The sequence below is a fragment of the Trematomus bernacchii genome, unplaced genomic scaffold, assembly GCF_902827165.1.
Source record: "Trematomus bernacchii unplaced genomic scaffold, fTreBer1.1, whole genome shotgun sequence".
Taxonomy (NCBI): Eukaryota; Metazoa; Chordata; class Actinopteri; order Perciformes; family Nototheniidae; genus Trematomus; species Trematomus bernacchii.
The window spans coordinates 1,813,443-1,830,942 of NW_022988043.1; the positions used below are offsets into that span (position 1 = coordinate 1,813,443).

Below are 17,500 nucleotides of genomic sequence, written 5' to 3' on the forward strand. Positions count from 1 at the left end.
AGATAAGGTTGATCTGCACACCTGGTCTTGCTGCGTTACTTTACAAACAATGTTATATCCTGACAGATTATACGATGAGGGCTCTTGACTTCAGAAAGCAGTTTCTTTCTCGACTGAGCAAGTTTGTTTTATACTGCAATGTGATCACTTATAAAGAGGGAATTGATACAGGAAGATGAGGATGGAGACATGGCATTCACACATGACAGTCAAGGTTAAAGGAAGCGTTCTGTTGACTTGTTTTTTACACAAAAATCTGTTAAATATTTGGAAAGTAGGGAGCTTTTTAAGATACATGCATATGTCCTCAAGAGTGGATCAGTCACTGGTATCTTCCGTTAAATAAAGGACTCGGTTTTGTCATTTCTTACGTGGTTTTATGGGCAATGTGTGTTGATGCGTGTCGACAACAAGCTCAGTTTTTTCAGTCCTGACTAGCTTCTAGTTTTACTCAGGAAGATGAGTATGGCCTGTGCAAGAGATTTAGGGCCGGTGTCCCCATGCGTCTCGTCCTGTGTCAGTCAGTAATACTAAGTAGGTTTGTTTGGAGACCTGAAGCTAATAAAATTAAATCCGCAGGGCCTCTCGCTTTTACTTGGCTACAGTTGCGAGTCATGTTAGGGCTCACAGTGTGCTACAAATCCCAGCACCTCTGACAACAGTGTTCTGAAGGATGATGCTGCATGGCTTTAGCCTTTCAGGCAGATAGTGTAATAAGCCTGCCTAATGAGTTTAGCTTCATGCATTTTAATAGACTGCAACTGTAGGTTAATCCGCAATGTGTTACGCTGACATGTTACAGTAACTCGCAGTTCAGTTTGTGTAATACAAATTGTCATTGCAGTCGGCTGGCAGAGCATTCATTCTTGACGATTTCATCTACTTTAAGACAGGACTGAATATATGTAGATATAATGTATACTTTTCCGTCAGCTACACATATGCCTGAATAATGGATAGCACAGTACAGTTTATATACAACTATGTGCAGTGCTATTGACTGCACCTAAGAAATAAAGTTGTATCATTTGAGATTATTCATAAAAGATCTATGGTTGAATTCTTCCACCACTACTTTTGCCACAACTTTCATAAAAAAACAATTGCTTCAATCAAAGGAGGCTAAATAATATATATAAACTTGCATATACAGTAACATTGAATGAACATAAAATACACGCATGAATATCAAGTATGATTTAGCATCGCTGTGTTTGGGTTTACAGAGTATATAAGAGAGAATACAAAAGGCTTTAATTAATTTTTCTAAATGCCCATGACCGTAAGTATTCACTCCTTTAAAATATCAGTTATTTGTGACCTCAGAATGCATACTCCCAAGTATCTAACATTAATTCAAAGGCGAACTGAAGCCTTTACACACATTCCTGTCATTATTATGCATTCTCTTTGTCTTTTCTTGTAAGATGGTATAGATCTACTTCTGAAAAGCATTCGTTGTATAAGGTACTCTATAGCAAAGGGTCAGGCTCAGTCAGAATGTGAAGCTGTGAGTTCAGAATAAAGTCAGAAGAACTGCATTACAACATGTATTAAACAAATAGCAATGAAACAATCTCTTTGTCCTGTAAATGAAATGTTTCTGTGTGCAGAAGACATCTTTGACATCAATTAGCTCTCATCAGCAGAGATATTTTCTGGTAACAGACATATTTAGTGAGTCGTTGTTCTTTGTTGGCAGAGAGTTCTTTTAATTGCACATATGCCGGCAAAAGCATACAAATGTATCTTTTGTGGTTATGTCCAAAGTTTGCATCATTGTTTGGTTGTTTGATATGATATCTCTGCCAAGCACCCATCAGTTTAGCATTGAGCTGCCTTGTGTAGAAGTGTGTGGAACAGGATGCATCGTGGGATTGCTCCCATTAGAGAAGACACTGGGTGTTTCTCAATCGCGAGTAAAGCTGCTTCAGAGCCACTATTTCAAGCATACTACGTCATCGAGTGCCGCCGAAGTACTGTTCCAATCTCCAGTATACTTGGAATTCTACCGAGCCCGGCGTACTCCGTTTGGAGAAATATCAAGTCTGCACATGAGTAGACTTCGCGGTCTTAAAATCCCCACAATGCTTTGCGCACGGACCAATTTCCCCAAATCTGTGGCGGAAGATGTAAGGCGGGGCCTCTCATATGACGCACACCTGCACACTTGCTAGCGTGTTCCACTCTTTGTTTTCCGAATGTCAGGAAGTATTCTTGACTCGCTTCTGAAGCAAGATGCTCGGCAGACATGTGCTACCAAGCAAGCGTACTGTACTCGCGATTGAGAAACACCCACTGGGTGTTTCTCAATCGCGAGTAAAGCTGCTCCAGAGCCACTATTTCAAGCATACTACGTCATCGAGTGCCGCCGAAGTACTGTTCCAATCTCCAGCATACTTGGAAATCTACCGAGCCCGGCGTACTCCGTTTGGAGAAATATCGAGGCTGCACATGAGTAGACTCCGCGGTCTTAAAATCCCCACAATGCTTTGCGCATGGACCAATTTCCCTAAATCTGTGACGGAAAATGTAAGGCGGGGCCTCTCATATGACGCACACCTGCACACTTGCTAGCCTGTTCCACTCTTTGTTTTCCGAATGCCAGGAAGTATTCTTGCCTCGCTTCTGAAGCAAGATGCTCGGCAGACATGTGCTACCAAGCAAGCGTACTCGCGATTGAGAAACACCCAGAGGCTCATTAAAGTGATGCAAGCTGTTTGCATGCGTTAAGGAGAAACAACCCTCGGTGACACCAGAAAGAGCCCAGGGACACACACTCTCTCACACACATATACATAGACACAGCCAAGTCAGGCCAACCACAATGCACTTGCTGGTAAATTGTGGTAAACAAATGTGGTAAACGCCTTGAAACACTTGATTAAATATTTAACAAAAGGAAAGATGAACAGTGCCTCTGTGTACTCGACTGCTCCATTTCTCTTTCAGCGAGATAGCATCACGCCAGAGTGCATCTATATGAAAAGTGCACAGTGAGCAAATGTAAACTTTGCAAAGACAGTTTGTACTTCACTGACCCAAGGCCTAGAGCTAAACAAGAGAGAGGTCACTGAGGACTTAGCCTATTACCATGGACTCAAATATCTGTCCTATATCTACTGGGTGGAAATAGAGAGAGCCATTTGAGAATGCTTTAACCTCCGATCACACTGTTCTCCCTACTGGGTTACGCCATAAAAATGATAAACCTAACCGTTATAATGCAGCACCATACATCTCATCACACCACGAAATGAGTTTGAACCACAAGTGGCTGCTGCTCACTGCTGCTGTGCTAAAATTGCACCTGTTTTTCTTTGTTCTTCTTTTTGCCTCTCACTCTGGCAGCACAGTAAAAATTGAAATGTCATATAAAACGTGACAGGATGCTAATATGTGGCTCCCAGAGGGCAACTGAAAATGTTCTTGTTGGTTTTGTAACTGCAGAGGGGAGGCGGCATCCCTCCCATTTCCACCCCAGGAAAAAGGGGGGAAAAAACACTGAAAAGTTAAGCAAGTTGAGGAATGCTTTAGGGGAGACACAAATTCAATTTACAAAGCCTGTGCAAGAATTAGAAATGACAGAATAATAAATAGCGCACACAATTAGCATCTACCGTGTACTTAAAACATGATCTGTTGCAAGCTCTCTTTGAAAAAAATCAAATATGGATGAAAGAAATGGATTTGTTCCCATAAACATGATATTTGGCTGTGTGGAATTGTTGAGTTACTGAAATTAAATTAATATTAAAATGATTGAGTGACTGATAAAAGCGCAACACCTCTAGCATCCTCTAGTGACATTCAGTTCAGGCTTACTTTTTTGGCTGTATATGTAACAAATTAGCAGATGGCCTGTTTCTAAAATGAGGCAAGCAAGAGTATGTACAGTATAGAAGGCACATCGCATTGTAGTTTTACTATGATTTTAAAAAAAAATCTGATTGGTAATCAGCAGAATGACACTAATTAGTTTTGCGTATTTTAATCTTATAGTTTCTTAGGATGGACATGTTTGGCAGAGAATCAAATGTAGCATGGAGGGCTTCTATCGTGTTGACCACTCAAATAGTTCAGCTCCTAAAAACAGAGACAAGTATGTACAGTAAGCCAAATTAAGCTGTTCAAACTAAATAATATATTTCATCTGTGTCTATTCCAAGAATGACCCACTCCACTGGGGAGCGATGAGTCACAGATAGTTCGCATTGGGAATTCAGAAAGGCTACAAAGGGGGTAACACAAACTTGGAGTCCTCGTAGGACATCTCCCCTCTGTCAGGAAATGACAACAAGACGAGACAAAAGGCCCCGCGACCGGCCTCAGATGCCACCCTGCAGCATGGCCCCTTGCCAGCACCACATGAAAGAGGCAGATGTTCCCCCTTTTTTTCAAGCTGCGGTTTTAATAAATAATGTATTTCATAGCACAACTAATCCATGAGCGAATGTGGGGAACACATCTCTATTTCCCTCCCTCTCTTTTTATCATAAACACATAAATATGTGTTAAACTAGGGTGTTGAGATGTGCTGCACGTCCTCATCAAGCGGCTCGCACACAAAAGGCCACGTTAAGATGTAAAGGGGCGTCCCACTCCCATAGGCCCGCTGTGACTGTGAGGAGAGTGTGTATGTCTGTGTATAGGGTGAACACACCGTTTTCTTTGAGAATATGTCTGGCTGACGGTTGCTCCCACAAAGCCAAAGTCAAACCCCAGTTTAGACTGTCAGATGAAGGTGGACCAGTCAGACATAATGCTCTCTAGTACTAATTAGTCTCTTTGCCCAGCCTAGTCCCACAGCGAGGATAAATATACACATATGTAAAATAGAGGGATAGAAGGACAGAGAGAAATTAGGAATAAAAGGACGAGGTGGCGGTGTCTAACTTTCAGTTTGACCTCTGCTTCCTGTCCAAACGAGAAATGTTTCTGGTGTTAGGGGTGTGCGTTTGTATGTGTGTCTCTGATGAGTCTGGGTGGCAGGAGGTTGTTTGCCACTGATCATCTTTACCCATTTCCCCCTGGGGCCCCTCATCACCTCCACCACACCAGCCACTCCATCAGACTCAAGGTCGGACACACACACAAACACACATAAATGACTACCGCCCCACAACTTCTGCACTTTCCCTTCCTCGCCTCCCGCTGATCGCCACCCGACCCCCGCCCAGCCTGCCCAGCTCTCCCTCACTGTGCCTCACCTCTGCTCCCCTGCTCCTGCGCTCTCCTTCCCCTGTCCTTCCCAGGATCATGCCTGGCAGTGTGTGATGAATGGGACACCATTACTCTTGTCCTCTGTTGGCCTGGTTTAGCTGCTCCAGCCCATCTCCCCCATCTGTCTGTCTGTCTGTCTGTCTGTCTATCTGTCTGTCTGTCTGTCTGTCTGTCTGTCTATCAGTCTGTCTGTCTGGGATGGCTTAAAACATACTGCAAAATCCAAGTACTGGATTCATTTGGTATAATCATACTTAACGAGGAAGGTACAATTGTGTGTTTACAACATTACTTTGGAAAATGTACAGACATTTGGTACTTACGTTAGAAAAGGAAAAACTACTTTTTTGTAATGCTTTTTTGATGTTGTAAGGTGGATTATATATTGAGTTTATCCTATATTTAACTTTAAATATGTATTTATTTATTATTAAAAACAAGTTTTGGGTAAAATCACTTCATACTATTGTTTAGGGAAATTTACATTTGTTTCATCACCTAGGTTTTGCCTACCTTTAATGACATATTCATGTTCAGCGAGACACAGGCAATAGGAACAGCAGTAACATCCACTGTTTTAAACTTTGTCTCAGGAAGAGAAAAAAACAACAGAGCGAGAATGCATCGCTGTGAAGTGAAGGGATCACGTCTTCAAAAAAGTAAATAAAATATGCATTCTCTCTGTGCTCATTACAGATTTATGACTCTTGTTAAAAGAAAAGGTGGCGGCTGCCTTCTTACATGTCTGACTTTCAAATTCATACGACACTGCTGTCAAGTATTGTGCTCCACATTCTGTCCAATGAGAGATAGGGAGGGGAGAGTGTGTGCCATCTTCAACATCCTATTTGGTGAGAGTCTCTAGGAGAGTTACTCTGGGTGGATGAGAGAACACAAGAACTCCTCACCTAGAGTGCAACGAGTACTCTTCGTACTCCTTTGATGCATAGTTCATCAGTCAAATGGTTCAATTGGTTCAGCCGCTTGTGTGTGTGTGATTCAGAACAATAACATTTGCGGGAGAAGACGTTGCTACATTAGGCATAATGAGCATTGGGATTTGCTTCCCCAATATGAAATAGTTGTGCTGTTTCTGTAGCAACTTTTAAGAAAAAGCGCTCACAGGCGCATTCAATTCACACCACCACCCACATGCACACACATACACACTCGGGGCTCTGAAACTCATTAGAACATTTGCTTGTTTGGTGCTTATTATCAGTGACTTAGAGGTCATAAGGTGTGAAAACAATCGTTATTTGTGAGAGGAATGTAATTAGTGCTTTTCAAAACAATGAATCTAGTCTATTTTTTGGGGGGAGGGGTGAATGAAAAATATCCACGACAACCCTGTGAGCGTATCTTATTCCCTCATGGCCCCTCTCACTGCACACATTATTTTTTTTACTTGAGTCACTCCCAATGTCAACCTTTAGTACGCAACAGCCAAAAGTCCCAAAGCTAAACATACTTAACACCCGGCTGCACCTCAGTTCAGCTGTCACCTCTCAGTGTAACAGGTCTACAGTGCTACAGGGAAGTCACACAAGAAGACGGGAGCAGCCTACCATGCTGGAGCCCCATTAGTTCCCCCATCACCTTAAAGAGCAGGCAGAGGCCTCGAGGTGGGGTTGGGTTGCGGGCCGAACGTGCAGTGTGTGGGTGTTGATTGAGACGCGGACAAAGGACACGTACTTGACACAAACCCCGACAGGACGGCAGACAGAGGCCGTCAGACAGACGATGAGCTAAAGAGGAAACCGGAAGACAGCGACAGACACCATCAGGAGTCAGTGCCAGAGCCACACACATGCCCACTTACCACCATCGCTCGTATCCACTCAAAGTGCCAGGAAGCCAAAATATCCTCGAGGATATGGTTTTTATCACTGCTGTCCTCCCAGGGGCCTGGTTTAGGGTCCTTGTGGATAGATTAAAGTGAAATGTTCTCTTTACAACCCAGAGGAATGAAGGTGAAAGGGTTAAAGAAAATGTTTGAAGGTTTTACATCTGGGTCTTAAAGTTGACTTTTTGGCCAGGTAACTGTAGGCAGTAGCCTCTAGGTAAGAATAACATTGTTCTCACCAAATGCTCTGCACAGATTGTAAACACACGCATTGCACTGGAAAGAGATGTGGCTTGCAATGCAGACAAGAGCCATAATAGATTATGTTTCAGTACTCACCTTTGTATTGACCTCAAAGTAACTGAATTTGATAGCTGGTTTAAAAGTGGACTGATTTGAGGGTTGTGTTTGCTTGGGTCCATTCAACTATAGCAACCTGTATCCAAGGGAGGCCCCTATGTATATAATGTTTTACAATGACAGTGGTGAGTTTGGTTTAAACTGTGTTAACTTAAAGTAAACTGTCCAAAACTACATAAAAAGACCCACATGGCAAAAACAACAACACCCATTTACATAACAAAGGCCATAGTTAAAGCAAAATGTTAGGAGGATGGGGGAGAGTCAGGAATTGAAGGAGAAATGAGAGAAAGCAAAAGACAAAGCAAGAGATATGTATCTGAGGGGAATAGAGATGATCCACCTGATGTATGTGTGTGACAAAGAGGAAAAACAAACAAACAATGCAGTGTATTTTGCATGGAGAGACAATACCCCTCCATGCCTCTTTCACCCTCCTTTTTGTTTTCATTCCTCCCTCTATTAGCAAAACATGATTAAAATGCAGTTCCTTCCAGCGTCTGTGCTGAACAAGAGGGAAAAAACGGTGAGATTGGGGGGAAAAAATGAAGCGGAAAAGTCAAAAGCATCTTTTAAAGCGTGACGCTTTGTATCCTTCACAGGCGGCGAGAAGAAAAGAGAACAGAAATTCAAACTTTTTTGTCTTCCCCTGTCTCCCTCTGCCTCTCTTTCCCATTCTGCTCAGCTATTGAAACCCCCCTGATACCTGAGGACAACCCCGCTGCACCACAAGCTCAATAGCCTCCAAACAACAACATTACAGTCACACTGTTTTTTCATAGCATTGATATCATTCCCAGTGCTCTCTTTAGTCCATCACATTATGCCATGGCGCTATCTGAGCGATCAGTGCAGTGCCGTGACTGGGACTGAGCGAAGAGTCGGGGCTTGGGAAGGTACCGCAGAGCTACATATGCTGAGACAGAGTGCACACCTTATCAAACATTACATGGAGCAAAGAGGCACTTGCTCAATCACATAGAAAAAGGCAATAGCAAAGACAGAGATGGGGAGAGAAATAGACGGACAGATATAAACAGAGATATACTGTATGTTCAAATCTGAAGCTGAACATGGTGGTGAAGCCTGTAATAACTGGATGTGTGCTTTTACTAGCCATTTGCCAGGAGGTATACATTTACCAGAGAACCATTGATAAACAGATATAGATGTGCACAATTGAGAGTGTGTTTGTGCGTGTTCATGTGCATGAATGAGTCATGCCAAATGGAAAACTGGAAGAGGGCGGAATGGCTGTCTCCGCACTATAGATGAGAAGAATAAAGAGATACTGTGGTGTACTGTAGGAAGAAGGTTGTGTGATGGGAGAAAGGAAGAAAGACAGGACTGTATATACTCAATAGTGTATGTACAGTGGACTCATCAAGACATTGTAAATAAAAAACAAACAGCAGGTAAAAAGCACTTATAAAATGGATGAACTTGAGTCTATTCACTGTGTGTTATGCGAGTTGTGCATGGGTCATACTGTACCGTCTTATATCATTAAAAACTGTATCTTAATCCCATAAGGCAAACCTTTAAGTCAAAAACAACAATCAAAAAACAACAAATAGGTTACTATTCGACCCATGTCCTAGATGAAAGCAGATCGCATTGCTGGTTAATGTGGTATGACTTAGATTTGGTCTATGAATTACACTAATCATATCATTCATGTCAGTGTAATACAGATTGTACAGATCAATGAGCTAATGAATTAAGTCAACTCTATATTCACCATCAACTCTGCTCATGAGGGAGGGAAGGAGAAAATGAGCAAGAAACGGGAGAGATATTAAAGGTGCATGTGGTACGTCTGTGTGTGTGTGTGTGTGTGTGTGTGTGTGTGTGTGTGTGTGTGTGTGTGTGTGTGTGTGTGTGTGTGTGTGTGTGTGTGTGTGTGTGTGTGTGTGTGTGTGTGTGTGTGTGTGTGTGTGAGCGAGATACAGAAAGATAGACATAGAGAGAGAAAGAGAGAGGGAGTGCACCGAGCAGTAAGCCCGTGAGCAGGACATGATTGCAGTGTGTATCTTATCTGTGTCAGGTCCTCCTGAGGCTAGTGGAGCCTAGCTGAGCGGAGCACGAGCGCTTCAGTGACCAGTCAACCGTGTGAGGGTAATCTCCTCACTCCTTCACTCTGTCTCTCTCTCACTCTCTCTCTCTTTCACCCCTTTTTCCAGTAAGCCCCCCCTCTGGGAGGCAGCTGAGCGACTGCACGCACACAGTGAGCCGCTCACACAAACACTTTTACACACAAACACTCACAGCCATGCAAAGCCTTAAGGTGATTGCCTCATGCCGGCTCTGGACAGTGAGCCCACAGGTGAGAGGAGCCATCACAGGCTACATTGCACACTGAAGCCCCTGCAGACAGTGGCCTGTAAATATAGGAATGCTATCTCACACTGTCCAAGTCCACAATGTTACTTCAAGCTGCATCGGAAGATACTGAAAAGGTCCATAACGGTTGCAAGGGACATATTTAAACCAGTAAAATGTTATTTGTCTAGAGGGTGAACGGATGGTTGCGATGATAAGAAGTAGATATTTGGATGTGCATACTCGTGTCATTTAAATATTGCAGATATTCTGAATATTCACAGGTGTTATATTATAATTGCTGCTATTCTATTTTGATCAGTTCCAGGGTCCTGGTGTTGTGCATGATGCTCAGTGGATTGAATTGAGCCCCTGTCAATGAACATAAATCACCTCTGCTTTAGTTACAAGTCAACATTTCTACAAACATAAAAAGGCAATTATATATGATGGCAAAATACTCTAAAGATCATTTTCCAAGGCAAATTAAAATATGTCCAATGACAACTACATGCCTGATTATGTTTCATTAAAATATGTATTTTAAGGCATGTGATGGAAATATGGGTGGCTAAAAAGATAACATATCTTTTTTTTAAAGATAATTTTCCATGCAGAATGTTTTTAATACAGATTCTGTCTAAGTGTTTAGTGTCCTACATCTGTGTATTGGATCACTAATGTACTTCCAAGGAGAAAAGGTGCATCTGCAGCTTGCCGCTATGTTTAAAATGAGCTTTTATTGAGAATAGAGGTTAAAAACTGGGGCTGTATACTGCTAACAGATTTTATGTGTGTCTGTAGGAAATAAGAATAGAGCAACATTCCACGTTGAAGGTCAGTGCACACACACAGTGTGTGTGCAGGAGGAGGAGGTGAGAGGAAAATAAAAATAGTTTGTGTCGAACCTTTTTTCACCCTACTAGTCTTTAACAACTGAGCCGTCCACATCAATTAGTCCTGATGCTACACTTTCATTGAGATTAAGTGACTAATATCAGTGCTTGCTCACAAGAAAGACACTTTTCACGTCTGCCCAACAATCTGTTAAGTCGAAACACATGTGGTGATCCAAGGCAAAAAGCCTGCAAGGGGTCTTCCACGCAATGAAAAACAGGTGCTCTACTTTTTGGCCATGTAATACCCCATTTAGCCTCTGGAGCAAAGGTTATCCAGCTAATAGCTGCCTTGTGGTGCACTGGGAAGAGCGGTGCACATGGCCGAAGTAAACATCTGGGACGGATTGTACATACTTGCAACATATGCTTCAAGTTCAATTAAAATGAGGCCTTGGCATATTTATTAATCTTTTTTTCCCTCCGCTTTCTCTGTTGCTCACCCTCTCTCTCCCTATTTCCATCTCCCCCTATAGGCTTGTGCTATAAAAGAGGCCTCCTTTGACCCGTCCTTCATACTTACTCATACAATCTGTAGCTGTACCTCATATCTAATGTAAAAGTCCTCATATCCAATGTAAAGGACACATTTGTTAAGCCTTGAAAATGTATTTGTTCTGCACTTAACCAGGTTGGAGGAAGAGCAAAGGGACAAGAGAGAGCGAGAGAGAGGGAGAGAGACTGCAAGAATAAAAGAAAAAAAGCAGAGAAGAGGACGATTGACAGAAGGGTAGAAGGAGAGTGGGGGGGGAGATATGTAGGCGAAGAAAAAAGAAAAATGCCCCCCTTTCAACCTCCCTACAGCTCAAATGAAATGCTAACAGTTGAGGGGAGCAATAGATCAAAATGTATGAAGCCAGAGTTGGTAAATTGTAGCCTTTGTGGCGGCTGTGCTATCCAGCATCCCAGCCCTGTGTGAGCACAGAGAGCAAGGCCCTCTTATGTGGAATAATCAGTTTGGCACCAAATCTGACAGAGGCCGCAAAAGCTGCTGCTGCACCTCATTTCAATATGAAAGTCCAAAATGTATTTCATATAATCTGCAGCTTTTCAAATGCCTGTATTTGTATTTTTTTCCCTGAGAGGAGGTGGGGAATGCAATGATGGAGGGCAGACGTAAAGGAGGGGTAGAAAAAAGGTTCAAGGTTGCCTTGTGCATATCTTCAGTCGGTGGCCCCCTGCACATTTCAGCCTTGGAACTTCACAGCCATGAAACTTTGCTCCTGCATCACTGTGGGAGAGGATGTAATGCTCACGTATCTTTGTGTGCTCATCGCCCAATTGGCTGCCTGGCTGACTGATTGCCTGACAGGCTGACTTTCTGGCGGGATGACTATTTGACCATCTGCACTATAAATGTGTTTTTTTTAACCCTTTACTTGCAGGCTTGCACTTACGACCCTTTCAAATTTGGAGAGGTTGTAGCAAGGTTGCACTTCTATTAAATTCAGCATTAAAGGTTGCAGTGCATTCAGCATACAGTGTCCTCAGGCAAAACAATTTTCAAATATCAAATTGCCTGGTCAGAGGCCTTTACAATTACCATTGCAAATTCCTCTAAAAAGATTACCAAACCAGACCATGGAATTTACCACATCTTAGCCTCCTAACCTTTATATTGCTGGAGTGTGGCTGTAAGGCATCGAATATCAGCTCAAGTCATTTCAGATTCCAGACTGTTCAGTCAAGGTACTTTACTGATTTCACAGAAAAAGATTTGGACTGAAAAGCTTAAAGCTATTATTGTGTCCTTGTTTAACACTGCCCGAGTCTCATCTTGACTATCAAACAGAATATTGTTTTCATTTTAAGTGTGCCTCACCAAAAACCAGACAACACAGTGGGAGGATAAAGAGCTGTGCCATTTCAATTACCATTCCCAAGTGGAACATTGACAAGGGACTGTATGCTACCCAGTAGCATTTGTTTCAGTAGCTGTTCCTACAGTGTAAACGAGCGGAGGCAGTAAAGCAGCCACCTGTTGTTACCTGATAGTGTCTGGACAAGCCCAGATGCTGTTTTACTGGGACATAAAGGAGCAGTGAATGGACCTAAATAGCTAACTAAGCTCTTTATACGGGCGCATGTTCTCAGGAAGCAGGGCTGAAGCACAACGTTAGGAAGGTAAATTTGACATAGTGTTACATGAAGGGAAGTATAACGATAGCGTGGCAAACTGCAGTAACAGACCAAAGAAAAAAAGCACAAGGACAAAAGGTGAGACATGTGAAGTTGATATACATATATCTAGAGAGAAAACTTTTCAAAAGGTTAAAAAGGTTGTTCAATCTTTGTACATGTGTTTGTGCCTCAGGCAGTGAGAAAACCTGTACAGGGAAGGAGATGGGGGGGGGGTGCAGTCCTTTCACTCAGCTGTGTGTTTCCGGTGTGTGAAGCAGTGTCAACCACTCCTGAGGCAGTGTGCGCACGTGCTCGTGTGCGTTAGTGCATACCTTTGTGTACATGATTGTGTGTGACTGCATCCCTGACACAAGACATAATTACCTTGTCATCTTTGTCAAAATCCTCATCCTCGTCCTCCAGCAGGTCCTCCACTGCTTGCTGACAGTTGCAACAGAGGGGAAAGAGAGAGGAAAAAAGAGAAAAATAATGTTTATGCAACAGCTATAGTACAGATAAACACCAGCTAACACAGGGTTAATGTCATCAGAAGAGCCAAAGAGGCATAATAAAGCTGATTGGTTATGCTTATGTCTGGCAGGAGTTTGTTAATGAGTATGGAAAGCAACTGTGTGTGCTAATATGTCAAGAGCCTCAAAAAGGTTTAGAATTGGAATTTAATTTTAGAAACATTCTGTTGTTCAAATGTGTTGACACTTCGGGAAATGTAAGCAAATGCTGTGGCTTTGAGTTTCAGCGGGCTGAGGATTAAACTCTATTCATCCACTCAAATCGCATTGCACAAAAGCATTCAAATCTTTCACAATTCAGCGCGACGAGACCACTGATAGCCACTCTTCTTCTTCTGTTTGTGGTCGGTCTCAGCCGACCTCTTTAACCTTTGCACTCGTCTCTCACCTCTACAGCCAGCCGTCCTATAGCTATACACTTGTCTATCTATAGTTTCCCATTCTTTCACAGAATGATGCTCCACGAGAGAAGAAAGCCTGCAGCGCAGAGAGCAAGTCACAAAGAACAGCAACTACGTGCTTCAGTGGTCCACAACCGATGAAACTGGAGCTGGTGTAGCTCTGAAGCCCCCAAATACCATGATGCATACTGTATAATGTAACACAAAGGAAGAGATGACACACTCATGTGCACACAGTCATAAACAAAGAGGCACTCAGGGAGTGTATGACATAACAACGGAACAAGCAAGTTTGGCTTTTCCTGTTAAATAATGAGATTTATTACGTAAACGTGAAGAAGGATTGAGATGAGGACATTTCAATTCACATACAGCTCAGACCTCAATCTGTGTGTGAAAAGCAGGCAGTGAAACAAATGTCTTGGCATATATGGAAAGCCCTGAACCAACAATAGCAGCTTGAGCCACTGTGTTTAGCGACACCATATCTAAGTGTTTAGAGTTACAGTACTTCAGTTGTTTTGGTGCATTTTTGAGCAGGCACAAGTTCATGTGTTAGTCTGATGCCAATGAGCGGCAAATCACAGATCACGACTGCATCTCGTATCAACCCTCTTCCTGTCGATCACACATCAAAGCTACAAGGTCATATTGTTGCTCCCAATTTGCATAAACAAACACCCATATCATAAGCCCTACAGCTGTTAACCCCAGCTACTCTCATTGTTGTATTGCTTCACAAACCCCAACCCCCAAAAATCTTTGCTCAGCCTCAACATCACCACAACCCCCTAACCAGCTCCAGAACAGCACAAACTAGTTTGGAGAAACCCAAAAATCATTACTTAACAAGACAATAGCTTTTGTCTTTTTTGTTTTTCATTGGAATAAGGGGGGAAACTATGTGGCGGCTGACATAAGCCTCTTATGTAAATGCAGCTTCCCACACAAACAAAGAGGAGTTCAGAACAGCAGAGTTGAGAGGGTAGCGTCAATAGTGTGTGTGTTCTATCAATAGCTCGGTTACACTAGGCAAAGTGTTGTTGTGCATGTACGCCTTGCACCCCTTGTTTTAACCGTACAGCAACTGGTTATTCCCACTTCACTAAGACTCCATCAGTGTCTAGACAAATAAGTTAGATTGTTCACAGTTCACAATCTCTTTATTGATACAGAATACATTCATATACTCCACAGCGCACAAATACCAGAGAGGGAATTCTTGAGCTCAGCCGAGGCAAAAGATGTAGACTTGATACAGTCAAATTAAAGCCTTTGGCAACACTAAACAAATGAACTATAACTGCTTATAAAGTCATCATGGTTCCTCCCAAATCCTTTCACCCGTGCCAAAATACAAACATAATGGATTCCACCACACAGAGGCTTTACTAGGGCACGCCTGGCACACGCTCCAAACTTTAAACAAAGGGAATGAGCATGAGCTAGCTGGAGAAGCATGACCTAGAGAGACAGAGAGAATGATAGAGTCGTTTGTCTCCCTCTGCTCTGCGCTCTGCTCTCTCTCCTCTATCGCCTCTGGTTACAGAGAGAAGTCATGTTTCCTGCGATGAGACACAGTGTAAAATTAATAAATAAAAAGACATGGAACATGTCATCTGCCCTGAAGATTGCCACGGCTAAATGTGTGCACTGAAGCTACTGTCTCAGTAAGGGAGGATATAAATTACCTCAGTACAGCCGATGAATTCCAAACATCTTTCTTTCTTTTTCTCCCTCTACCTCTCTATTGGTCCCATTCTTTCTAAGATGTTTGCCGTATGATATCATTTGTCTGCTTATCCCCCCATTATCATGTTGTTTGAATTACTATCATTACAGCACGGCGGCATCAAAGCCTTACTGTCGACAGGACGGCGTAGAGCTCACGTTGCCTGCAGAGCTGCTCCAGTCAATTCTACATCTACTGAGGTGGGGATTAACATATTCAGACCTATTCAAATGATACAGGGATGATGCAGGCTACTCTTGCAGATTACACTGTGCCCCATAAATACATACAAGGATTGTGATAGTATCAAATCCACACAAACAATATAAGTGAGTACAATGACATTGAGAGTTCAAAATAGCTGTGAACATCTGAATACATCTGTTTGGCCTTAGTGGCTTCAAAACTGATTTGTAAGAACTTAGTTTCTGTTGCGTTGGCTCAGATCCCGGCTCTGCTACATCACTCTCATTCTGGCTCTCTTTCTGTACTTTCAATCAATGCAAATATACTGCCTGTGAAAAACAAACTCATGTCAATTAAAATTGAGTGGAATGTCTTTACTCTGATACAAAAAAGCCTACTATGCTGCAGGTAGAGATTTTGATGTGAAAATAACTTGATTTTGTATGACACCCAGTCCATAAACCAAACCAAATCAGAGGTGTAATACCCCCTTGTTTGGTGTTTTCTTAATGCATCCTTTCATAACTTTTTCTATAAGCTACAAAGCTGGGACTTAGAGTGACCTATGTTTTGCATTGTTAGCATTAACATTTAGCCTTACAGAGCGTGATCTTTCTCCCCATTTACTGTTGCTTTGGTCCTGATGAAGTGCGTGTTACTAGCTTACATTTTCCTGGACAGAGTTTGATTTAAGTGTGGAAAAACAAGAGTAATCTAAGTTAGACCAAATAGCCCAGAGTGTTTTTGGATTTGATTTTCGCTGCACAGGCTGATTGACTGAGGTGTGATGAGTTGTTGAGGTGGAGAAAAAAATAGTTTTCAAGAACATTCTATCAGGTAGAAATTGAAGAGGGCAATTTGTTTATTCTCCTTTTGCCTATACAGGGAGCTTCTCTCACAGAATCAACAGCACAAGCAAAATGTGCCTATTTTAGGATGGAGAGCAAACATTTTGGGGCAAAAGGGTTCATTTACTGTATGTGTCCTTCTGTTTACAGAATAACCTGGTGACTCTGTAGTGTGACAGTAATTATAGGTAACTGTAAACCCCTCAATTTCAATCAGGGCAGATTTTTTTTTAATTGTTCAGTATCTGGAGTAAAAGTCTTCATTTAAAGTGTGGCGTTTGTTATTCTTGTCCAGGTATAAACTCATTAAACTCCTTCCCTGAATAATACAATATGAAAACAAGTAGTAAAATGAGGTTATAGGGAAAGGATATCCCTTCAAGGGGTTGGTTGCTCCTTTAACGAAAGTAAGTGAGAAAATAAACCCTGTTTGGATCGATGCATGCACACACATACACACTCCACAGAGAGAAAGTAAAAATCGACTACCTGAAGTAGTAGCCACATCATTTCCCCCCTCCTCTGAAATGCTTCTAAACTCGGCCCTCTCTCTCCCTGGCCGGGCTGAGTTCCACTATCTCCCCTCCTAACCTTCCCAATGACAGCCACATTGGGAATTGACGCCGAAGCAGACATCCCAACGAACATGAAGATATACTTTCGGCTTTTTTCTCCTATTCCTCTATCCCTCCCTCCCTCCATCCTCCTGCTGCTCTTCCTCTTTGATACGTGAGGGGGTTTTAACCTCTCCAGCTGCTGAGGTTTGGCCGATTGGCTGGCTGGGGGATCTCAAGGCCCTACTTGGTATGCACCGTCCATGAGTGTGTATGTGTGTGTGTGCATGTGCATATTGCCTACACCACAGTTTCTGCAGACTTGGGGAGGGCTGTGCGCCTGATAAGGGCTGCTGGCTGAGTCTGGCTGACCCACGCGAGCTCTTCACAAGCTGTCAGAGCCGTGGCCCTCAGAGGGGGGCCCTTCCATCTGCACTGCCCCAGCAAGGGCTCACCCAGCAGGGGGCCAGAGACGGGTGAG

General features: G+C 42.7%; 1 protein-coding gene across 6 annotated transcripts in view; it reads right to left on the reverse strand.

The window, feature by feature from the left end:
- mctp1a (multiple C2 domains, transmembrane 1a) overlaps positions 1–17,500 on the reverse strand; it is a 127,083-nt gene that overhangs the window by 13,144 nt on the left and 96,439 nt on the right. For 3 of the 6 annotated variants that reach the window (XM_034118744.1, XM_034118745.1, XM_034118743.1), the window contains 2 exons: positions 13,153–13,209; positions 7,046–7,144 (listed from right to left, as the gene is read on the reverse strand). In XM_034118744.1, coding sequence (XP_033974635.1) covers positions 7,046–7,144; positions 13,153–13,209 — 156 coding nt within the window. The remainder of the gene's footprint in view (positions 1–7,045; positions 7,145–13,152; positions 13,210–17,500) is intronic. The other 3 variants (XM_034118750.1, XM_034118747.1, XM_034118746.1) reach the window with 1 other exon arrangement.